The sequence below is a fragment of the Poeciliopsis prolifica genome, unplaced genomic scaffold (genome assembly GCF_027474105.1).
Source record: "Poeciliopsis prolifica strain line A6 unplaced genomic scaffold, Auburn_PproV2 SCAFFOLD007, whole genome shotgun sequence".
Taxonomy (NCBI): Eukaryota; Metazoa; Chordata; class Actinopteri; order Cyprinodontiformes; family Poeciliidae; genus Poeciliopsis; species Poeciliopsis prolifica.
In genome coordinates, this window is record NW_026562382.1 from 9,860,715 (window position 1) to 9,885,206 (window position 24,492).

Sequence of the window (24,492 nt, forward strand, 5' to 3'; positions counted from 1 at the left end):
TTTCTCGTGCTCCTTTTTCCTGATGTTGCAATCACTTGGTATTGCTACATCTACCACAACGGCTTTCCTCTGTTGTTTATCCACTACGACAATGTCTGGTTGGTTCGCCATTACCATTTTGTCTATCTGGATCTGGAAGTCCCACAGGATCTTAGCTCTGGTGTTCTCTACCACCTTTGGGGGTGTTTCCCACTTTGATCTCGGGGTTTCCAGTCCATATTCTGCACAGATGTTTCTGTACACTATGCCTGCCACTTGGTTATGTCGCTCCATGTATGCTTTCCCTGCCAGTATCTTGCACCCTGCTGTGATGTGCTGGACTGTCTCAGGGGCCTCCTTGCACAACCTACACCTTGGGTCTTGTCTTTTATATTTATATATATATATATATATATATATATATATATATATATATATATATATATATATATATATATATATTTCTAGGGAAATTTCTAGGGAAACCAGAATCTGCAAGTTGGGCCTCAAAGAAGAACACAATTTGGTATCAGGAGGGAAAACAGAAAGATTGGAGCATCTTTAGATATTCCTAGAGCAAAACAATACCTAATGCTTACAAGACAGCAGCATATTGAGCTAATACGAATGAGACAGGATGAGATTTTAATATTTCTTTAAATAAAAGAATATTCTATCAATGAAGTGGAATGTATTATTTCACAAAGCTTTAGGAATGGCGCTGGGCGAAGTATATTTTATTTTAAATATGGAGGGGCGGTGATGTCCAAATGAATACTTTTCAAATGTGAGTGGATTATGTCCCCTTCACATATAATCATGGTGATGTCTCATTCATCTTTTTTGTCTTTCTTTTCCAGTCAAAATCTTATAGAAGTAATAGCAGGGGCTTAGAAACTCTAATATGTAATAATCCCAATTTTAGGTTGAGAAGTCTTTAATACATACAGACATTCCATGTTGGCTCTTAAATTTGTGGATTTTTCTTTATTCGTGTATCTTTATTCAATTACTCATCTATAAGAAGCCAGGATTAAATTTAGTCTTTTACAGCGTAAAAATACATTTAAGTTTAACATTCCCAGTTTAGGGAATTAAAATCAAGGCATTTATGTTTCAGTATTCAGTACCAGCCACTTTGTCAGAAAAGTCTATATTTTATTTTAAGCTTTTGTTTGAAAAAATATTGAACTCATATTTAGTGAATATTAACAGTTGTTGAATAAGTTATGCATACGCGAAGTGATTATATTTTTGTTAATATGTAAGCATGCATTTATGTAAGGTCTTAAATGTAAGACCTTACATTTAAGGTTTTAAATGTAAGTTATTAATACTTAGTAAAACTAATGGCTATTGTGGCAATGGACTTCATAGTTAAAATAAAATATATGCAACTATGAATGAATTTCATCCATGAATTGCAGATAAGTTAGCAACATAAGTGTCAGAAAACATTTAATTGGTAAATAGTTTATTCAGCAGTTTTTGGACAAAAGGAACCATTTTAATAATCGTACAAAGTTATGTGGTTGGGTAATAACTACAAATCCATTAACACTGATGGCATATTTGCTCAGAATCATTTTAATTACAGTGGCTTTCAATAGTCAAGAGATTAAAAACAGATGTGCAAACATGAAAGGGTGGCTGTGAAAAATGCTTCTTTTGTGCCAATGTTTTTTTTTTTCTAGTTTATCATTTATTTATCTTTGTATTTTTCTTCACTGACAGGTTTTGCAGACGGCATAGGTTAAGAACCGGGGAAAATGTGCCCTCCATACCCCGAGATCTTCTCTTGATGTCCGAGATGGTTCTGCCTCGCTTCATCTTGTGCATCATTCAGTATCTGAGAGATGGATACATTGAACCAGGTGAAAACAGTTTTACCTTGAGCAAACTATTGGCATATGGGAAACATTTCTTAGCTTTCAGATTTAACACACTTGAAGTAATTAATTCATTCACAATAATTTGATCTAATATTGTAATTTTAATTGACTCTTAATATCAGACGATTGTTGAAATTGTCTCCCTTCTATCTGGCTCTGCTGCTGTCTAGCTGTAACTGTTGTAAATTAGATTTTTGAGTTTTTATCCTGGTTAAAAAAGTCTTCCACTTTATAAAAGCTGTGTTTCTCCAGTTGAAAAATAATTACAAAACAGCGTTCATTATGCATACATAATCTGTGGATTACACAATCGTTGTTTGCAATCGTCTACAAGTGGTTCAGAAAACACTGGATCTTGTTACATATGCTGCTTATCTCTGTATGCCAGACACATCAGCGGAGAGAGATCTGCAGAAGGTTCTTCAACAGCTGGAGCCTCAGATCACGTTTTTGGAGGAGCTTACAAAGATGGGAGGAGCAATGAGGACAGTATTGACAAAGATCTTGACCAATCAACAAACGTACAAGGAGCTCAGCATGGGTAACTAATTTGGCTTTAAGCATAGTGGATCTTTGGATCCCATGAACCTTCATTTAACTTTATTTGTTCGTTTCTCAAGCAAGTAATTCGTTTGAACATATGTGATTCAGTGATGTTTAATGGTAAAGCTCCTGAAACTTTCAGCTGACTGATTTTGTTTCTCTGAAACTCCTCTACCTCGACGGAAATATACATGATTAAAATGCCTGCCATTTAATATAGATGTTGTTTTTTTATTCGTCGACTACATTAACAGTTACTGTTTTTATTTGCTGTTTCAGGCAAAGAAGACAATTTGTATGCTAAAAAGAACTATGACAAATATTTGTCAGCACTGAAGAATTCAGGTCTGGTGTCTGTGGAGGAGAAAAACCAAAGTGCTGCTGCTGACATTGCTGTTGGTGCTGAAGGAGGTGCCGGGGCGATGGTCCTGCTGGGTACGGTTATATTTATGTATCTTAACCACGTAGAAATAATTTAGAGGTTTATAATGTAATGGAGTGATTTTTGATTTATGTGAAGAGGGGTGAGAGGAGTGTTGGGAAAAACAGCTGGGGTATCATAGTGTCTTGGGCATCTGCGCTCATTTGTTGAATCTATGCTAAAATCCTGCTGCCTGGGGCGTGCTGTGGTGGCGCAGGGGTTAGCGCGCCCCACGTTTGGAGGCCTCAGCCTGCGATGCTGATGTCGCGGATTCGACTCCCGGTCCCGGTGACCTTTGCTGCATGTCTTCCCCTGACTGTCTGCCAACTGTCAAAAATAATGTTTTTTTTTTTTAAATTAAATGAATTAAATCCTACTGCCTTTGTTTATATTTTCATATGATTTCACATAAAAATTACTTAAAAAATTAGATTTGTAACTCAAAAGATGGTAACATAACCATGGAGAAAATGTTTTTGCTGGCCATCACTGAGCAGCAAGTAACCTTTGCAGAACCTGAGGAGACCCTTCGGTGGTCTAGACCCTTCGGTGGTCTAGACCCTTCGGTGGTCTGAAGATTTTTAGGACCCACTGGGGTCCTAAAAATCCCCAGAGGGGGATTACATTCATTTTGTTCTTTGCATGCTCTAAACTCTTCATAAAATAAAACCCTCACCATGCCTTTCCATTATTACCTAGATGCCGTGCATGTCCAAAAAATCTTTAGGGTCCTAAAGACTTTTAGGACTCTCTGTGGTCCTAAAAATCTTCAGTTCAAGCATTTAAATTTTAGGCCTTTAAAAAGTCTTAAGAATTTAGATTTTTTTTGTCATGTGTCTTAAATTTAATTTAATTACATCAGATTTTTTTAAATCTGCTATTTCTTTCAATAATAAATTTTTTGAAATGTTTTTAATTCATTTATTACGCTGGAGAAATGTGTTACGAATAAAAATGACGTAACAAAGCCCCTTTGGCCCATGGCGGATGGCAACTAACAACCCTGTTGAGAGCAGAATAAGATGTTTCCACTATTAAAACTAAGTTTAGAATTAGCACTATTTACTATCTCAGCTCTAATTTCTAAAGGTTGTTTTTTTCCATTCTTCCCCTCGGTTTTCTGGTAAAGTTTCATTTTCTTGTTACTGTTTTGTGGCTACGAATTTTACTTTGTTTTCTTAGGAACCACTGCACCAGGAAGCCCAGATGAGTCTACTAAAGAGGTTTGTATCAGCATGCCTCAGTAACTCTTCCCCACTGACTGTCATCAAGAAAATGAATTATGTTTCTTTACTCCACAAAGAACTTAGTTTGTTTTGGTCTATTATTCTTTGTGGCTATTCAGTGTGATCATGTTAGTATTCTGAACCAAACTAATCTAATTAAACTCCTAATCGGCTTTAAATATTTTATATTGCTTAACTGTTAGTTCATATTGTTTTTGTTTTCTTTTTTCAGGAGGATCAAGATGGAGGCCAATCTGTTGGCCAGAGGAAGAGGGTTAAACTTAGCAGCAGTACCAAAGGTAAATATCTGGGTATAAAATACAATTTCACAATACAGAAACTAAATTGAATTATTTTTTTGTGTTTCTGCCCTCAGATCCATACATTATTGATTCTCTAAAGCACAAATGCTTTCTGGAAGAGTTGCTATTTTGGACAATAAAATTTGAATTTCCACAGAAAATGGTCACGTTCTTGTTGAACATGTTGCCAGATCAAGATTACAAGGTATTCAGTTTCCTGCTTTCACTTTTTCAAGGTTTTATCTTCTTTGCTTTTAACTTCACTTCATGATTGTGTCTTTCCATGTAACAAAATAAACTTTACTTGCCCTGCTGTCATTTAACATAGCTGCAGAAAAGCAGGCACTGTCAAGACTACAGATTGTAAGTGTGATTTACTTTTCTTTGCCAGATCACATTCACAAAGACATTCGTTCAGCATTACGCCTTCATCATGAAAACCCTGATGAAGAGCCACGAGTCAGACACAATGTCCAACCGCATCGTGCACATTAGTGTGCAGCTGTTCAGCAACGAGGAGCTGGCCCGACACATGACGGAGGAGTGCCAGCTGCTGGACATTATGGTCACGGTGCTCCTCTACATGATGGAAAGTTGCCTTATCAAAAGTGAACTTCAAGGTAGGTTAACCAAAACTTACTGTTATGTTGTTTTAAAAGTTTTGACAGTAGAAAGATTGGCACAGGTACTCAGCTTTGATGACAATTGTTTGTGACATGACTAATAATTTTTAATTGCACAGTACTTTATTAATACCAAACGAAATCATATTGTTGGAGTATTGTTGTATCAGATAAATAAAAACTGTTTGAACTTTTGAAATGTAGAAAAAACAAAGAGGCTGAAGTGTCTTAGTAGAAATACTTGTGTCACAAGATTTACACTGAAATTGAAGACTAACATATGCCACATAATGTAAATGATTTTGTTTAAAACAAAATCCAACAATTATTTGTGGTGTTTGAATAAATAAATATTTTTAAAGGAGTCCAAAGTATTTGTAGGTTTTAGTTGCGGTCTCTACACCCCACAAATACTGGGGGTCCAATAGACCTTTGTGATGTGAATGTTGGACACACCGATACTATAACAATGATTATATCTACAACATATTGGGAAGCTCTAGTTTCTTGGCCTTTAAGCTTTTCTTGCTTGTTCCTCACTTGTATTCTCTGGATCTAGGTTTTTATAACAGACATTACTTGAATTTTGGAGCATTTCTGGTGTAGGCAGCTGCATTTCTCATTTTCTACATGCATCACAACAGATTTGATGTTGTGATGCACAAAATGCCTTAGAAATTTGTGATCTTAATGGAGAAAAAATTGAGCGAGGCACAAAGGACTAACAACTGGAGCTATTACAACAGCTAACAAAGCTCCTTCATTTACATTCTACTGAAAGAAACTGTCTAATTAAAATGGTTTTTTTTTTCCCTTTAGATGAAGAGAACAATCGCCATGTTGTGGTAAACTGCAGTGAAGCACTATTAAAGAACAACACTTACTGGCCCCTGGTTAGTGACTTTATCAACATCCTCTCACACCAAAGTGTAGCGAAAAAGTTCCTGGAAGACCATTCCTTGTTGATGCTCTGGATGAGCTTTGTTTCATTTTTTCAAGGTACGTTGTATTTATTTATTGAGTTTTAATGGCATCTCTCATTTCTATGACCTGAATGTAATCGATCATCTGTCTATGTCATTATCTTAAGCTTGTTTCACTTCACACCGCACGTCTTTTCTTTTTACTTAAAAACTGGACCTAACCCGACACTTGACTTTAATGAACGCTGTGGGATTTTCAGGTTATAGTCAGATTTTCATTTACTTTAGTCATTCTGGTGTCCAATAAAATGATTGAGTTTTGTAAAAATAATTTGTAAGAGGAATTTCAGTCTGTGCTCCCCACTTTGCCATATGTAGTCTGGTAGGACCCTAAAAATAACATTCACCTTTGCACAGTGGACCTAAGTATCCCATTGCTGACAGCTTGAACACAGTGTCACTATTGGGTTTTACCCATGCTCTGCTCTCACTACAAACATTTTTAGTAAAGATTTGCAGCATAGATATTTCTGCTGAACGAATACCTGCAAATATGTTTTAATGACCAAGAGCAGTGAAAAATAAAAATGCAGAACAAGACTATGCATTTTGGAGCATTGATTTAAATGTTGCCATGTTTCCTTCTAAGGTATGAACCTGAATAAGCGGGAACTGAACGAGCACGTGGAATTTGAGTCTCAGACATACTATGCAGCATTTGCAGCAGAACTCGAGGCCTGTGCACAGCCAATGTGGGGTCTCCTGACACACTGCAAAGTCAAAGTAAGTTCACAAAGCTTACATTGCTGCTTTTTTGCTTTGCTTCATGCTTTCACTTTTGAAGGCCTGTTGGAACTTTGGACATTCTATGCCTACATCTCTTATTAATTGTATTAGAACGTATTTTGGTAATAAAAGAATGATGGTGAGCATCCAGAATGCCAGAGATAAAGCACATTTATGGGTGATTGACATAGTAGAAAGCCAAAGAAACAGAGAGCAAGTGCTCAGTGTATCTATTTTCACTGTTTAATTTGAGCAGCCTGGAGGCTCCTTGGTAAAATTTGTTGTCAGAACTATCAAGCATACAAATATGCAAGCCAGGAATAAAAACCAGCCTGACCAGTCAGGAGGAGAACAAGAAATCAGCCAAAAAGGAAATATCTGTGTGTAGATGAACAAGTTGGAATGCAACCAGTAAAAGCAAAACCCACCTAACATTCATTTAAAGAAAACACAAAAAAATATTAATTCATCATAGAATCCATCAAGAAAGAGAAAGGCCTGCATGTGATAAAGCAACAGAAAGCAGCACGTAATTGTGATGTAGAAGTAAAAGGTGCATAATATTGAACATTTTCTTTCAGTTCCCTGAAATAATACATTAATACTGGAGAGCACTTCATTCACTTGAGCCTTATCAGCCTTTCTTCCAGGATTGTGGTATTTAGATTGACTTCTGAAGGCATGTGCTGGGATTAGATTTTATTCCACTGCTTTAAGAGTAAGGTTGACTGAGAATGAATGCATTCCATACTTTTTTTTTGTGGAAGATATTTAAAAAGATATATTATTTCCTTCATTTTCACGATTAGATGCTATGTTGTATTGGGTAACTCACTCTCAATATAATTTATTGAAAATTGTGGTGGAAGCATGACTAAGGTGTTCAATCCATAATGCATGATTCAGAATGGATTTTAATTTGTTATATTTGGTAAACAGGAGACCCAGGAATATACAAAAACCGTTGTTCGCTATTGTTTGGAAACACTGCAGATCTGGTTTGATGCCATTGGCTTCATTGATGAGGTGAGTTTCACTCGCATTTTTCCTGTTGCAGACAAGTTTCCTTCTACGTTTTTTTTCTTTATTCTTCACTGCATGTCTTTCCCAGCCTGCTCCAAATCAAGTGACGTTTCACCTGCCACTCCATCGCTACTACGCCATGTTCCTCAGCAGGGTATGTCGAGGCTTTTTCCCTTCTAACAGCGAGTCTGTGATTTAATTCTGTCCTTCGGCGCTAACTATTTGGTTGCAAATCCGCAGGCTGTGAAATGTCAAGGGTTGGATTTGGATAGCCTCCTGCCTGATCAGGAAATGCTGATGAAGATTATGGTGCATCCACTCCAAATTCAGGTATGATAATGGAAAACCACAAATACACTTATTTTTTTCCCTCTACATTCAAAGTTTAAAAGCACTAGTGTGTTGCTCAAAACATTTTTTATTTATTCAAGGCTTGCCTGTCAGAAATTCACAGCAATATGTGGGTCAGGAATGGCCTGCAAATTAAAGGACAAGCTATGACATATGTGCAGTCACACTTCTGCAACTCCATGATCGACCCAGACATCTATCTCCTTCAGGTTGGAAGTGAAGCTTCACTTTAACTATATATATATTTTTCCTTCTTATTTTTTGTAGTAAATTATTTGTTGTGTGTTTATTATAGGTTTGTGCATCAAGACTGGATCCTGACTACTTCATTTCAAGTGTTTTTGAGAGGTGAATTGTTTTTTGTTTTCCTATTTCTATAGTGCAAATAGTATTTTCATTAGTTTTTAAACTTTCTGGAACGTGGAATCACCTCATCTTCTCTGGTACAGATTTAAAGTGGTCGACCTCCTGACGATGGCTTCTCAGCACCAAAATGCCGTGTTAGATTCTGAGCAGGAGAGGCCGATGCTTGAAGGAGCGTTGACGTTTCTGGTCATACTGACAAGCCTTCGCATTCATCTGGGTAAGTAGTGGAAAACAAGATTCCTCCTTTCTACTAGTAGCATGAGAGTGACAATGAGTTACACTGTGCTTAAATTAGATTTTGAATCTAAATATATGCTTTAATTAGCTATTTTAAAGGGCAGGATTCCACATTTTTTTTTACACTTTCTTTATATTTGTTATTTCATCGCACAAACTAAAAAAAGGCAGTATTACCTTATTTTTGACTGTCATGAATGATATGATCTTGTAAAATTAAATTTTTTTTTGTCATGCTTCGTGTAACTTTAATCACCTTCTCTCCTGCTGATGTTTTCTAACAGGAATGACGGATGATGAGATTCTTCGGTCTGAGATGGTCTCCCAGTTGTGCATGAACGACCGAACCCACAGTGCACTGTTAGATCTTGTATCCTTCAGTACTTCACAAATATGCTAAAGACCATCATATTATCCATAAGTATTTTTTCCCTTAAGACTTTTCTTCTAGATTCCAGAAAATCCCAACCCAAAGAGTGGCATTGTTCCGGGTAGCTGCAGTTTTGAGGACGTTCTCTCTGCTGTGGCTGATTTCAAAGCGCCTGTGTTTGAGCCCGGAGGCTCCATGCAGCAGGGCATGTATACACCTAAAGGTAAGAGGGTTGAGTTGATGAAAATGTGCAAAAGAGAAACAGACAATGGTATGAGGTGCTGTGTATGTGTATATATTGCACAAAGGTTTTTGGAATAATAAATTATAAAGTTGCACAAATCAGAAAAATTGTAGCCAGTAAAAATAATTTAGGGGGAAATGTTGAACTGTTGTTGCTGTTATTATTGATATTATTATTTTAGATATTGAGTTCTCAGCAATGACGTAATAGAATTAGGTCTCTATCAAAATGCTACAGACCTGGTTTTGGTTTCTTTTTGCTTCCCTTACAAAAAGTTGAGCAGATCTGAGTAACATACATATATGATGAGATGTAGACATAAGAAGCACCTTTGATAAAAATATTAAGACCTGGAAAAGTTACAGATATTTACCTTTTGGTACTGCTGAATTGTGACCTGGTTTAAAACTCAAAATGCAAAAACAAAGCCATGGCAACAAGAGAAAATAGGTAGGTTATTAAAACATATAGCATACATTCGATTTTCTGCATTTTGAAGTTTTATAAATTCAGTTTTCTTTGCAAAACCTCTTGCCAGAAACTTTATAGATGCTTTCTAAAATAACTCCCTAGACATCTATAACGGCACCCAGTCCATGGATTTTATAGGCTGAAAATCTCTATTACACGATAAGATTTTGAATGCTTTACAGTGATGGATTGTTGTTTTGTTTTTGGAATCAATACAAAGGTACTCTTCTGTTGTCTAAACAGGTTATCTTTAGAAGAGGCTGTTAAACAAATGGAGAGATTTAGGAAGCAAGGACTTCCACCTAGCAGAAAAAAAATCCTGCAAGTTGTTGCATTAATGAGTCAATCATTACATTTTATAAACAAAACTCAATCTAAAATTGAAATGTGTATTAAAGATTAAAAAAATACTTTTACGCTAGGCATTATGTTTGTTATCTATTAGACTAAATAATTTATTGATTTACTTGCAGTTCTTCAGTAATGATAAATATTATTGGAGATGATTAGAGAACGGTCTTAAGTCTTAAACTTTAGGGTTTTGTGTGACAAGAATTACCACTTGGGGGCAGATTTTCACCATTTTTAAAGGACAGATAAAAACTGGGAGCAAAGGATTCAATGTCACTTTGTAGCAAAGCTTTTCCTTCTCCGTCTTCTTTTGTTTCCTCTAAATAGCTGAGGTGTGGGAGAAGGAGTTTGACACCATCATGGTCGTCCTCAGAACAGTCTATCGCCGTGATGTTCAGTCAGCAATGGACAGATACTCAGCATTGTAAGTCAACATTTCCACTATTTATCCCTAATAATTCATTTATTGTCCACATTAGACTGGGATTAGATTCACCTCTGTCACCTGTATCACGAAAGAGCATGATGAGAAAAGTTCAGGATTGGTGACCGCTACACCTGCCGGAATGGGTTCCAATTAAATGACCAACCTCAATAATCCCTTTTCTCTCTGAAATTGCATTTCAGAGAGAAAATTCATCTTGTGAAAATTCATCTTGTTGACTGCAGTTCAGATGCAGGGTAACATTGTTGGGAAATGGAAGAATTACCTAAAGGATAATTTTCTCCAAGGTTTTCAGAATGTGTGAAAAGGTAGCAAGGTGGCTAATAGGATTTTGAGGAGAGAGGAATAAGCTTTTGAATGTGTTTGGGGCAATTTCCTTTCTTTATGTCATTTTTATGCAAATAAATCATGTGTTGATATCAGTTCCTCTTCATACAGCAAGAAAGAACTCTGGTCACTTTGGCACATTCTCTAGCATTTTCTTAAAATTCTAAATCCTCTTTCTAAAGATTGTGGTTTTGGTAAACTCTTGAGCTTTTAGACCTTAAGTGCCTTTTGAGCTGATCCGGGCCGGTCCGGCTTAAAAGCAGGGCTGATTATTTTTCCATTAGCACTTCCAGCAATGTGTTACATCAAAGTCTGTGACCCGTCATTTTCTGTGCCTGCAGAGGGCAATAGAGCGCAATTATGTCTTGAAGATCAGCGAAAAAAGGGTATTTAAGTAAATTGTGTAAATATTAATTCAGCTGGGATTGTAAATTTCACGGCTCCTTTACCATCGCTTTGAAGGAGAAAATATAATGGAGTACTTTGTATTTGACTCTAAACTGTTTGACTGACCATCCCACTGAATGCCTATGTGCGGTCATTAAAATATGTAAACCAACTGTTGCTGTTTAATAAATCGTTAAACAATTCAGAAATTATTCTAAGTGCTGTGGTAGTTTTTAACATGACTTTTAATGTTTCTGCCACCATTACAGTCATATCACACTTATAACAATATTTATCTCTCAAGTAGCCAAATTGACACTGGTCACAGATTTTGATGGCTATAATAATCAGTGACCTTACTGTACAGGCCTGTAAATTATGTCAGAGTGTAAAACAACTATTTCTCAGAGTTCTACCACCTCTTCAACAGATTGATATTCTAATTGAAGCACAGCACTCCACAGCTGTTGGTTTTTAATAGTTTTTAATGTGTTTATAATATGCTTAAGCTAAAACTTTCAAGAAAATTGATAGGTATATAAATATAAACTGATCAGGGGTTTTTTCAAGGTTGACCTGCTGTTTGATCTTTTGTTTTGTATTTTAAATGATGGTTGTACTCATTTGAAATAAAAATGTATCTTTTCTGTTGTTCTGTGTTTTAGTGAAAACAATAGTGTGATGTATTTCTCCTCGCAACATCTGAAACTGTTATTTCCACCTTCAGTGTGATAGCAGCCTCCCGTTGCTCATTTACTCTTACTGTGATGGATTACACGTCACACTGACCCACTTCTTGTTAAAATGATGCAGTCATCACTAAAAGCGTGCTCTTGCATAGACTGAAACCATTTTGTAAATCAATTAGTAGCTATGAAGGATTTGTTTGAAGCTGTTTTTTTTGTTGTTGTCAAATTTTCACTCTCTCCTTCTCCTCTTTTGTGATGGCATTATATAGTTTGAAACAGTATGGCATCCATACCGGAAACCCATGGCCACCTTACAAAGAGAGGACTCCTTTGCATCCTTGTTACAAAGGTTTAATCCGACTGTTGCATTGCAAGACCCTGCACATTGTGATATTCACTCTACTCTACAAGGTGAGCCTGTTTTTCTTTTCAGTTTACTCTTTGATTTTTCAATTTATTGGCACTGATTTGTTATAAGAAAAGATGAAGTACAGGACCTATAAAACTGCTCCACAAAAGAATGGTTGTTGAAATGTATGTATTGATAGTCAGTCTTAGTAACAAATACTTTCCATACTTTTCCAGTAGAAAAACTTTTAAACCTGAATATTGTTTTATTGTTGTATCTGTGTAACTATATCATTTTATGTTTTAGATATGGATGGATCACCAGAACATGTCTGAACATGTACTGTGCATGGTCCTCTACCTGATTGAGCTTGGCTTGGACAACCAGGTTCAAGACAACAAAGAGGATGAGGTGAGTACAAGTGCAATCTGTACAGCATCAAAACATTATCCTTCAATTGTCTTATTTCTCATTCCTGTGATCAAAGTTTTGTCCACAAATTCTTCATGCTTTGTCTTCTTTTGCCTTCCCTTTACAGGAGCCTTGCATTGAAGAGCACTGCCATGATAGCTGGTTCCCAGGCACCAATCTGCTTTCCAATCTGCACCACGTCATCAACTTTGTAAGGGTCCGGGTTCCTGAAACAGCGCCGGAAGTAAAGAGGGAGACCCCTCCCAGCACGAGCGCTGAAGCTTCTTCTTATGGCCAGGCAAGTGTTGCTGGACACTTAGACCACATTTATTGCCATACATCGACAATGTCACAAACATGTAGCTGTATGATTTTACAATAAAATTAATGATAATTAAAAAACCATTAAGCTCTACATCTCTATTCTACATAAATTTACAATACAACATATCTGAAATGCCAGTAAAACCAGCACCAATTCCCTCTGCTCGAATTTGCAGCGTATCCATCTTTATAATGAAGCCGTGACCTTTAACATGTAGATTACTTAACCCAGACATGTTTTAAAACTCGTCTAGTGTTTCGTTCAGTTAAGGAGCCAGCATTAAGCTGGGCACCAGACATGAGAGGAACAATGTCTAAACATTTATTTGTGATCTACCCAGGGGAAAGAAAATACAGTTCATGAATAAGGAAGCCTTCCTTAAGCTACTCCAGTTATACTTATATCTGTATTTCCAGGACTGCTGTTGCTCGTCAGGTAGCTTCCTCTTTAAACTTATTTTGCTGTGCTCTTGCAGAACTCCAGGCGTCTCTCAGGAAATTGGAGAGAGGTAGCTGTCTGCACCCATTACCATAAAACAGTCTAATTACTTTAATGGCATTAGCACCAGCTGCTGCATTTGTCTATCTTATCTCTGGTATGGAAGCATTTCTTTGCATGTGTTTGGTGGTTTGTGTTTTCCAAAGGAGCCCTGCCTCGGTGTGTTGAGGCGTGAATATAATGATGTGCTCCAGCAGTTTCCCTCCCTGTTGACTGCTGAAACTAATTACGTGTGCAATGCAGGTTTTGGTGTAAACGATTTTTAACCGCATGCCAGTATGATTGATGGTAGCTTGACTGGGCTTTATGATGTATGTTTATTTAAGAGAGCAGCTCGGGTCCTTTTCTGTCAGCCTAGGTCATGCCAATCCTTCACAGGGCTTGTGTGTTTTACATGAGGGCGATAAGAATTTTTTTCTGCTAATATTGTTGTCACGAACGCCTTCAGACAAGGCGTAATGTCAGCTGAAATTTTATAATGGTCATTTGTTTTGGGTTGCTTTGGTTCTGTCAGGTTATGGTAATAAGACTCCAAGCTAATCCATCAAAATCCAAGTGAGCAATAACAAGGCTGTGTTAGGAAAGCTTGTCTGTACCAAAATAGTTCTACAGTGCACATAAAATTTTATGCTTTCTCTTGCTTTGTTATGAAGATCTTTGATATATTTCAAGCTCTTAAATATATCAAGTTCAGTATAATGATCTTTTAATGGAAAAGGTAGAATTTACTTGGGGGTGGTCATCAGGCATTGGCGGTGTAACAAAACCTCACGGGAAGACGATCGCTACATCAAGACCAAAGTATTTCATAATAGAATGTTTTGAAATGTGTAACTTCATAAAAAAGCAACCATGATTTTCATTGGTTTCTTCAGAACTTACGAGAAGCTCAGGTGTTCAGCCTGGTGGCGGAGCGCAGGAGAAAGTTCCAGGAAATAATCAACAGAAGCAACACAGAAGCAGCTCAGGTCGTCAGGCCCAAGAGCTCCTCGACCCGTTGGGTTTCATCAGGCACACCCCCCCAGCTGGTGACCGAGATCCTTGAGATCCGAGAGAGCATGCTTTCCCTCCTCGTCAAGCTGCATCAGAAGATGTCATCCAAGCAGAACTCCCTGTCAGCCTCCTGGCTGGAGGACCCGGACACAAGCCACCACGCGCACGGAGACGGCATTACAGCCATCGAGCGGATCCTCACCAAGGCAGCCGCACGCAGCTGCCAAATCAAGCGTAGCATCCAGGACATTTGTGGAAAGGTGTGTCCTCCAGTGCCACCAAAGAAGAACAGTCCGTGCGACAAGAAAGCTTTGGACAAAGAGGAAAGGTGAAGTCACTGCATTTAATTGTGCTAAATAAGAAATTCAAATCTATGGGTTAATATTTCACATCAACTCCATCTGATTTAAATATTGCTCATCATCTCTTTGATGGGGGTTATTGATGAAAGATGTTCTGGTGAGAGATTTTGCCAATAGTTTCCAATTAATAATCACGTAAAGCTTTTACCTCCACTACTTCTCTTAATTATCTTAAAAAGCTTTTTTTTTCTTTCTGGCTTATTGTTATTAAAAAATAATTTCAAGGGTATAGAGGTTACTTTCTCTGCATCACTGAAGTTTTCAAATAAAATACTGCAGGTTATGTAAAATACAGATATTTTTTCATTCCATCATTTTTCTAGGACCCTAACATAGAACATAACAAGGCCTTTAAAGGTTGTCTATAAGGTATACTCAAAACAAACAGCTTTGTTCAGTTTCAAATTGCAACCATACAGAAACTTCACAAAATCTAACGGTCTCTGTGGATCATAATATTGGTGTCTGAAATATCAGAAAGGTCTATTTGGTTAACTTCAAGTCTCCAACATTTTCCTTCTGCATATCAATAATATATTCGGCCAGTTGAATGGACTCTGTCATACCTGAGTTCCTGTAGGTTGAAGGAAGTAGGTTATTTTTAGCATAAGGGTTTCTAAAATTGTGACGTAGTCCTGAGCACATTGTGTACTGATAATAAAAGAAAAAAAATGTCATTTTGGTTTTCAGGAATAAGACTATTCTATATTTTCTTATCATTGTGCATACCTAGTACCAGACATGTGTGAGAAAGGAGTCTTCAGTAAATATTTTAAGCTCAACATATTAACATGAAGTCAGCATGTTGATGTGCTTAATGTCATAAGCATTACAAAATCTATTGTCTTGGTATGATGTGTTCACCAATTGGATATGCAATTAAATTTTAAACTTAATTCTAAAACATACAATAAAATTGGGACATTGATGCATCCTGAAGTACATGGTGAAGTTTGTCACCATGTACTGGTTTAAAAAGAAACTTTTCAGAATCAGACAAAATATTAAAAGTTGAAAAATGGCTTGCATACATGTACAATGATCAGCTAGAAGTTTGACATGGAGACTTTTTTAGGTACAGATAAGTGGAAGTTATCTGTTCACAATCCTGCTTTGATGATCTCTATTGTGCAGATTTCATGTGCTCAACGCAGTCTATCCTGCATCATCATTTATGTTGCTATTAATTGTTTTAATGGCAGCCATAAAAATACGTTCTCCTGGCTCTTCTGAAAACCAAAATGTTGAATGTTGTAATTTATTCCCCTTGAAAGCAGCCTCTCGTCTGTGCGTCTTGTTGTTAATGATGATAGAAGCGGCTTTAACAATCTTGTAACAACCGCCCTTTGGCGCTCGTTTCATCATCACACAGAGAAAATGAGAGGTAGATTTTCTCTCTTTTAAACACATTAGATCTGTTTCCAAGCCAACCGTGAGAGAGCAACGTGGTCACTGGCGCTGACTATTTAATCTGATTGTTTGCACCCTTTTAGTCACCCGTAGGGAATAATTGAGCTACTACACTTCTATCAACATTTGATTCTGTCTTCTTTTTGGAGTTCATTCACAAACTCTCCTTACCTCCTTCAGCTTTAGAGGATTAGCACACCTTATTTATTGCAGAGCCATCTTCAACGTTGAAAACGTTACCAAATAATTGGTAATCCTTTACAGTATTTCCAACTAGATAGAAATAATTGTCACTGGTGTTGTTGATGAATGGAGTAATATTTCCTTCACATTTGTGATGTAACAAACCCTCAGGAGTTAAGTAATTGATGGTTGGTACGAAACTGTATCAATGAGTTTGTTTTTGATGTCATATATTTTATTCAAAACCAAGCTTATGCTCAGTGAATGAATTATTGTAAATTTACCTTTAAAATGCATACTAATTAATAATACAAATACAGTGGTAAAATTGGTTTTAAATTCATCATGTATTTTCTCTGTTTCAGGCGTCAGCGGGCCCGAGAGAGACAGCAGAAACTTTTAGCTGAGTTTGCTTCAAGGCAGAAGAGTTTCATGGAGACGGCCATGGATGTTGGTGAGTCGGTTTATCTGTTTTTAGAGTTAGTGCTTCAAAATGACTGTCCTATGAGGATATTTAAGTATGTTAAATGTGTGTCCTCATTATTAAGACATTATTGGAATAATCTTGCACAAATTGAATGAACACATTCTTGTGTTAAAGATACAGAGAATAACGTTTCTTTTGCTGAGTCTCTCTGTCTGGATTCCTGCATCTCTTCCTGGAGTCAAAGTGATTATTGTCCAAAGGCCTAAAAATAAAGAAATGTGCTGCTGTAGCTTTGACTTAGGTAGCAATATTGCAACAAGCGTTGAGTAGACTGCACTAGGTGCTGAAATATTTGCTAACAAAGAATGCAAAATCACCAAAATCTTTATATAAACAGGAATCAGGAACGACTAGGATGCACACCTAACATTTTGATAAGTTTAGTAAAAGGTTTTTGTCCAAAAAAAAAAAGGCCGCCTCCTCTATGGACAGGTTTTCTTCCTCTTGTTTTGGCTCATCTGGACCGATGCACTTATATATCCAGTTAACAAGATTAAGATTAGCTTTTTAAATTTTTTGCTCTTTTCTGGCTTTCCACCAGGTTGTCAATTTAAATAGTTATAAAAACTGAATAAAATGTAACAGGTTTTCTCCAGAGGTTTTAGCCTCCATTATGTTGCAAGTCATCATCAAGACCAGCAGCCTTTTTTTATAGGTGGATACCTGAAAGGAGCAAACATTTCAATGTCAATTTTTATTAGAATTTGTATAAAATACATTTTTAAATAAGAATGAATCAGTTAACTAACATTCATTATCAACAATATTCTTTAATACTGCATCTATTGAAGCCTTTATCACAGTCTTATTGGGTGGGTGGGACACTAGCACTTCTTGTTCAGAGAACATGTTTCTACCTTGAAGTAAAGTGCCTTTGGTAAAAATAAAACTATCATTGTTCAGATTTTATTTTCCCCGTTGCAAGGTGAGAGGGAGTTTAGTCTGTGCATATGGTCTCTGTGGTCTATTTAGCAGAAATAGACGTGGCAAAAGAGTATTTGTGCCTGTTGGCAGTAAGGGCATAAGATCAAAGCCCTAATAGTGGACTGGACTCCAGGGACCACCCTGACACAGCATGGTTAGCAGCTGAATAATGGCTGCTGTAGTCAGTAGGTCCACTCTTGCAGAACTGTGCTCTGACGTTTATCTGCACTTTTACTACAGAGCTGTAACTTTAGTACTTTAGTTGTTCTATTTTCAGATGTCACTTGTACAGAAACAATGGTTGAACTTAGAGGAGAAGTAATATGATGACTTTACCTGCAAATAAAGTTGGCATTGATGTTTAGTTTGACAGTGCTTCTGCATAATATGAAAAAGACTGGAGACTTTGTCTCCTAATAATACAGAATAAAGTCAAGGGTACAATAAGTAGTTGTTTCATTTTAAAGAGCACTTTGTTGCAGACCAAATGTATTTCTTGAAAACTTGGTGTTGTCCAAAAACACCTCATCTTAACAATATTGAAGTAGTTAAAGCCAAATGAAAGTGTGTAAGGAGGCAAATACTTTTCTACAACACTGTAGTTACAGCTGTCACTGACTTCATAATTGGTTTGGAAAACCAGCATTACTTAAGATCAGCTAACATTTACAGATTAGCTTTCATAGGCTTTCTCAGTTTATGCTTCCCTTGGTTAATCTTGCTGCTGTGCCCATTTTGCAGTTGCTTGTGTGTGTCTGTGGGTGCATGTACGGTCATAGGTGGCTCAGTGTGTTTGGATGGCCTGAGGCTATAGCTGCAGCCTTGACATCCAGTTGAAACTGTTTTCATTTCCCCAGGAACACAGTGACCTCCTCTGAGAACATATTCCTCCAAAAAGCAATAAATCAATTTCTACAGAACGTGACATTTATGCTCAGTGTTTACTGCTCATTTTGAACAGAGTCCTTACCATTTTAAACTGATTTAATGTTTGTAATTAATTTCAACATCAAGCAAGTCGATAGAGATTTTCATGTCTGTCATCTGTTTACAGGGAGGCTCAAAAACTGTTTAAATATTATGAGCAACACAGTTTAAATTAAAATTAACCTCATTTTGATGTGCATAATTCAGCATTGTACCTTTGCTCACTTTGGTTAAATGACAGTAAACATTAACTGCATCGACTTATCATATTTATACAATGGCCAATTTTAAAATCTTCATTTCATTCTACCTTTATGCAACCACAAGAACAAGATGCAGCATCTGAGGGTTAAATGAAGGTCAAGGATTTTGGTTGTTCGCCACTTAAAGGGAAGGTTCAGAAGTTTTGAAATCGGTTCCTGTTTAAAGATTATAAGATGGCAACTTCTTGCCTCCAGTAAATAATTCAGGAGGCTTATTAAATATATCAAATTTACTCCATCACTTATACTATACACCCTAATATAGCAACAATAAATGTTAATTATGTTGCATAGTTTTGTTTTAACTTAATATTGATCCAGGGGGAAAATTAGTTATTCTCAATCTCATTTTTCTTCTCTCAATCTTGTTTTTGGACAGAATCTCCTGAAACTGAGGCAGCGATGGATTTGGGGTCATCGGATGTGATGGAGTCTGAGGTTCTGTACGACTGTGTGATCTGTGGACAGAGTGGGCCGTCCACCGAGGACCGGCCAACTGGATTAGTGGTTCTACTACAGGCATCCTCAGGTGTTAAATTTGGCCAGATTGTCCCTTTGTAGACTCAACATTTAAGGGAAGGAAATCTAGATTTCTGACTGGCATCACTGCATTTTGCCTAATTTTTTATTTCTCTGCTCCAGTTCTTGGGCACCGACGCAAAAGCAAACAACCGAAGCAGCTACCAACGAGCGACGAGGAGCACATATATCTTGCAGACACATGCGGTGTGGCTCATGATGTCAGGCTCACGCTGATGCAACAGTTCTTCAAAGATGTATGTGACTCAGAAACATATATTTGGTTAAAGTTAGGTAAAGATCCGACTTCCAAAAGAGCTTTTATGTGTTGCACACTTTCTGGCAAAATTCACGTCAAAAGATTTTTTCCAAATGACTTTCGACAGACTGATTTCTCAATTTAGGATATAGCAAAATGCATCAACTCATTTCTGATTCTTTTCCACAAACTGATTTGTCAGAAACCATCCATGCACATCTCTTAATTAAAATATATAGCATTTTAAATGTTTGAACAAAGTAAATCTACTGGTATTTAAAATGGATAAATCAACTAACATTTGTCTGAGATTTTTCCCTTAATACTGAGGATTTCAGATCGCCTCTGAGTTGCAGGATAGTTGCATAGCTCTGTACATAGACTGATGTGGTTTCTCTTTTGTAAATTCTGCAGAGTTCTTGTTTGCAGTCTGTGTCAATAGGCTGGGATGGAGGAGTCTATGTCCAGACTTGTGGACACACTTTGCATATAGATTGCCATAAGTCCTACATGGAGTCTCTGAGGGTAAGAAAGACTTGACCTTATGAAATTAATGCTGTGCTGACAGAAGCTGGATGGCTGTTTAGGATTGAGATTAATAGCTCATCAACCAAACACCTATGAAACATTTACTTTTTGTTTAATATAATGTGTGTCTTTTATCCTTTTAATTTGAAAGAATGAACTGTTCTGTTCCTTTTTAGCTTTATGTTTAGGGCTATATCTGCGGAATCATTTTAAATCTTGTGATTTTTTTCTTCAGAATGACCAGGTCCTTCAGGGTTTCTCTGTTGATAAGGGTGAATTTACCTGCCCACTGTGCCGGCAGTTTGCCAATAGTGTCCTCCCGTGCCGCCCCGGGTGTGGCACAGAATCAAGTGGATGGCACACACCCACGAACAAAGCGACATGTGTTCTTGTGAAGGAGGTGGAGGACCTACAAGAAAAACTCGGCCTTTTTCCAGTGAGTTTTACATTAAGTTTATGGATACAATATATATCGGCTTTACAATCACTGTAAGCAGATGTTGATGCCATTTTTTGACATATTGGCATTGGTCCGAGTAAAATAGACTTTTAAAAACTAATCTTTATTTCCATCTTGTTGCCATATGTGTATGTGTTTATGTTTGCGCATGTGAATAGAATAGAAATATAATTTGTTGTCACCCATTATTGAGGCGTAATAGCAGAAAAGTGAATGTGCATGTCAATTCACACAAAGATAAAAAGTATCAAAATATATCAAAACAAACAAAATTTAAATAACTTATAGTGCTGTATTATTTAGACGGTTGTTATATACATAGAAATGTCTATTTGAAGTCACTAGTATTTAGTGCTGCACCATTTAGCTTTATAAACTTTAATTGTTAGACATTTTGACTGTAACAGTTTGAATCCATAGTTTTGAATTAAAGTGAAACCTTGACCTTTTTTGGTCTCCACACATTTTCTTTTCATCAATAAAATTACCCAGATAAATATTTGTGTTGTCTTTTACTACATTTGTAATCTTTTGATGATTTAAACTAATTCAAACAATTTTTTTCTCTTAGACGGAGTCCAACTTGAGTAAAGAAATGGAATTAGTAATCAAAGACATCAAGAACACCACCCAGAAAAAATACATGGACTATGGCAAAAATCCTGGCTCCCCAGATAATGATTTCCTCTTTATGTACTCAGTGGCAAGGTAAGATCATAGCCCTATAATTGTTTAAAATAGTCAATATTATTCACAAATGATTCTCTTTTTCTTGTGTTAACTGGACTTACAGACATTTGATTCAATTGTACATGAAAGAAGAGCTTGTTTTGGTCTTTGAACTTGGGAAAAGTGCACACTTGGGTAGTTTAATGTGACACATTCAGGATCTCTTTCATACCTTTAAGGATTTTGGAGAATATTCATGTGGATCAAACAAAAACAGACGCAGACTAAACAGACCCAAAGGGAAATATTCTCATTTTTTTCTGAGCACTTTTATCTTCTACAAAACTGGTCACAGGTAAGAGAGATGACTGACTTCCTTTGTAACCTTGGGATCCCCTCAACCACACCACCTCCCGCTTCTAAAAAAATCTCAAAAGAAGCCATTTGTGTAGCGTAGCTACTTGGACCTCTTGCCAACCCACCACTGGTACCCTCAGCCTTCTACCCTAAACAGAATGATCCCCTAAGTGTGTCTGGAAGCCTGTTGGAGCTATGAAGTTCAATGAACGGAGCCAATTGCCCGAGGAGTGGAAAATTCTTCAGTCACACGGGTGCTCTTATCAGTAAGAGGCAGATGGCGCTTTACTGTGGTTGCATTATCTATGTGAAATTGGTTTTTTTCTCCTAGGAAACCCAAGCATTTGCTCCTCCTCCATGGTCTTTAGGAAGAAACGGCCAGAGGTTTGGTGAAACGAGCCCATATCAGTCCCATTTTTAGCAACACCTAAGAACATATCTGCTTTCACCATCTATGTTCTTAGATGTCTTGTTTTTTTTTTTTTTATATTTCTAAAACAAAATCCCAATGTGAGGATGACTGCTTGCACATTTAATATTCATGGTAATAAAACTGAATAGAATAATTTACATAAACTGTTTTTGGAAAGGCTTTATGCTAATAGTACATCTCGTGGAAAATCTATTATACAATGTGATGGAGTTGTGCTGACAAAGTGCATTAAGTGGCAGAGGGTTTGACTAGGCGATGTTTTTCATGTTCATAAGCAAGCTTTTTAATAAGAGAATGAAAATCAAAGTCTACAGTAATGCACAACTAGTTATGCAAATATATGCATACTCCCTAATTTACATTCGCTCTGTTAATGTGTACAGATCACTGGATCAAATCTGGGAATAATTTTATTTAGGATGAACTTAAGTTTGTGGTCATATTTGTATTTCTGTTTTGCAAGGTATTAAATGGACAATTTTCACTAATCTAAAAAAGATATTAAAATTGTAGCGTCGACCACAAAGTTGCATAATCCCCAATCTGTGTGTGTCTAATTATCAGAGAGGCATGTAAACATGCTATACATATTATTACACTAAAGTAATAATATGCTGGAGATGGTTATTAATGCATCATTTAAAGCATGATGCAGTTTTTAGACGACTTTGCATAATCCCTGCAAAACGTCTGCCATTTTCCCCTAGACATGTTTCACCTTCAGAGTAAGCTAGGGATTTTCAGAAATCCACAAACAGCAATACAGGGTGGAGAATGTTGCTAATTGAGTGTCTTCACAGATAAACTGTTGTTAATTCCCCACAAAGTCTAGTGGAAAACTGTTGATGTGAATTGTGCTGCTAATTGAATTTGTATTGATTTTGACTTGTACAAAGCTCATTTATTATCAAACGTTTCATTGGGAATAGTTTAAAAGGAATCACTGAAGTTATTTCACAAGGCTTATGACTTTATTAAAAGTTGTGATAGTGCAGTCATGTGTGTATTCTGGTGATCACTTTTGCACCAGTGCCTACTAATCGGTTGATTTGCTTAAGGTCGCTTATGCTTCTGACCCTCAGGACAAACCTGGAGCTGGAGCTTGTGCATCGGGGAGGAAACCTGTGCTCTGGAGGAGCCAGCGCTGCTGCCAAGCGCTCATGTCTAAGTGAGTGGTTGCTGGTTCAATTTCTTCTATTTTATTGGTGAACAATCGCTGCATGCCAAGAGAAGATACTGGCTTGATTTATAATAACAAAGTAACTTAACTCGACATTCAAGTAGGAAATAACCACCTCAGGTTTCTCTAAATCACGTTTTAAAGAGCAAATGAGTTTTTAACAATCTTTAGCTTGTTTTTTATTTTGTAAAAGCTTATATCTTTTAAAATGTGTTACTTGCAGTTCAACACTTTGTTCAGTACTACAGCTCAACTGTTGAGGGAAAAAGACAAGTCAATGTTAAAAAGAATTGTGAATTCTGACCTGGGTGAACTATTTGGAAAAATAAAGTATAACTTTACTTATAGTGTTTTTTTTTTTACAGTTTACAAGGTCATTTAACTAAAATATGATGGGAACAGAATTGGAAATGAAAACCTGAATATTTGTATTCTCAACTACAAAACGTAGATAAAAATTGCCACTCAAAGAAGTTAAATTTCATTTGTGAATAGAGTGAGAAATCCTGGAAAGATGGATGTGATTTTGTTGGGTTTCACTTCCCGTTTTCTAGTTATTTAATTGTTCTGTCAGAGTTGCAGCTGCTCCAGTGAAACGCCCCGTCATCCCTGAGTGCCTGAAGAGATTTCTCCCCTTAAGGCTTCCCATGTTTGAGCTACATTAACCGTGTAGCCACTCTGACAGCCAAATTTACTCATTTGCAGTACATTAGTGTTCATTCTTCTTAGGGAAATGGATTTAAAGGAAAAAGGCAGACGTTCGCTAACTGTGAGAGCCCATGGGGCTCTTAAGCCTGCTTCCCTATAGGTCTCTCATATGTTCAGTTGATGAGGTTACAATTGACTATAGAAACAAGCTGCCTTTTCAATTCCCAGGGCACCAACTAAATCAAATGTAGAGTGTCTAGCTTTTAAGCAGCTTTGCTCTTTTAGCTGAAAAAATTTTACTTTGCTACTTTAAAGGCTTTTTAAAGGATAAGGATGCTGACCTTCCCTGTT

General features: G+C 36.9%; 1 protein-coding gene across 2 annotated transcripts in view; it reads left to right on the forward strand.

Moving 5' to 3' along the window:
- ubr3 (ubiquitin protein ligase E3 component n-recognin 3) overlaps positions 1-24,492 on the forward strand; it is a 38,051-nt gene that overhangs the window by 2,822 nt on the left and 10,737 nt on the right. The window contains exons 2-31 of one of the 2 annotated variants that reach the window (XM_055032303.1): positions 1,714-1,853; positions 2,260-2,412; positions 2,694-2,849; positions 4,018-4,058; positions 4,294-4,360; positions 4,438-4,568; positions 4,755-4,983; positions 5,806-5,985; positions 6,559-6,692; positions 7,635-7,721; positions 7,807-7,872; positions 7,959-8,048; positions 8,150-8,278; positions 8,365-8,417; positions 8,519-8,652; positions 8,957-9,042; positions 9,124-9,265; positions 10,436-10,532; positions 12,226-12,367; positions 12,612-12,716; positions 12,844-13,014; positions 13,517-13,549; positions 14,415-14,860; positions 16,853-16,941; positions 19,468-19,617; positions 19,731-19,864; positions 20,281-20,391; positions 20,630-20,830; positions 21,426-21,562; positions 23,396-23,481. In XM_055032303.1, the coding sequence (XP_054888278.1) occupies positions 1,714-1,853; positions 2,260-2,412; positions 2,694-2,849; positions 4,018-4,058; positions 4,294-4,360; positions 4,438-4,568; positions 4,755-4,983; positions 5,806-5,985; positions 6,559-6,692; positions 7,635-7,721; positions 7,807-7,872; positions 7,959-8,048; positions 8,150-8,278; positions 8,365-8,417; positions 8,519-8,652; positions 8,957-9,042; positions 9,124-9,265; positions 10,436-10,532; positions 12,226-12,367; positions 12,612-12,716; positions 12,844-13,014; positions 13,517-13,549; positions 14,415-14,860; positions 16,853-16,941; positions 19,468-19,617; positions 19,731-19,864; positions 20,281-20,391; positions 20,630-20,830; positions 21,426-21,562; positions 23,396-23,481 (3,920 nt within the window). The remainder of the gene's footprint in view (positions 1-1,713; positions 1,854-2,259; positions 2,413-2,693; positions 2,850-4,017; positions 4,059-4,293; positions 4,361-4,437; positions 4,569-4,754; positions 4,984-5,805; positions 5,986-6,558; positions 6,693-7,634; positions 7,722-7,806; positions 7,873-7,958; positions 8,049-8,149; positions 8,279-8,364; positions 8,418-8,518; positions 8,653-8,956; positions 9,043-9,123; positions 9,266-10,435; positions 10,533-12,225; positions 12,368-12,611; positions 12,717-12,843; positions 13,015-13,516; positions 13,550-14,414; positions 14,861-16,852; positions 16,942-19,467; positions 19,618-19,730; positions 19,865-20,280; positions 20,392-20,629; positions 20,831-21,425; positions 21,563-23,395; positions 23,482-24,492) is intronic. The other variant, XM_055032304.1, reaches the window with a different exon arrangement.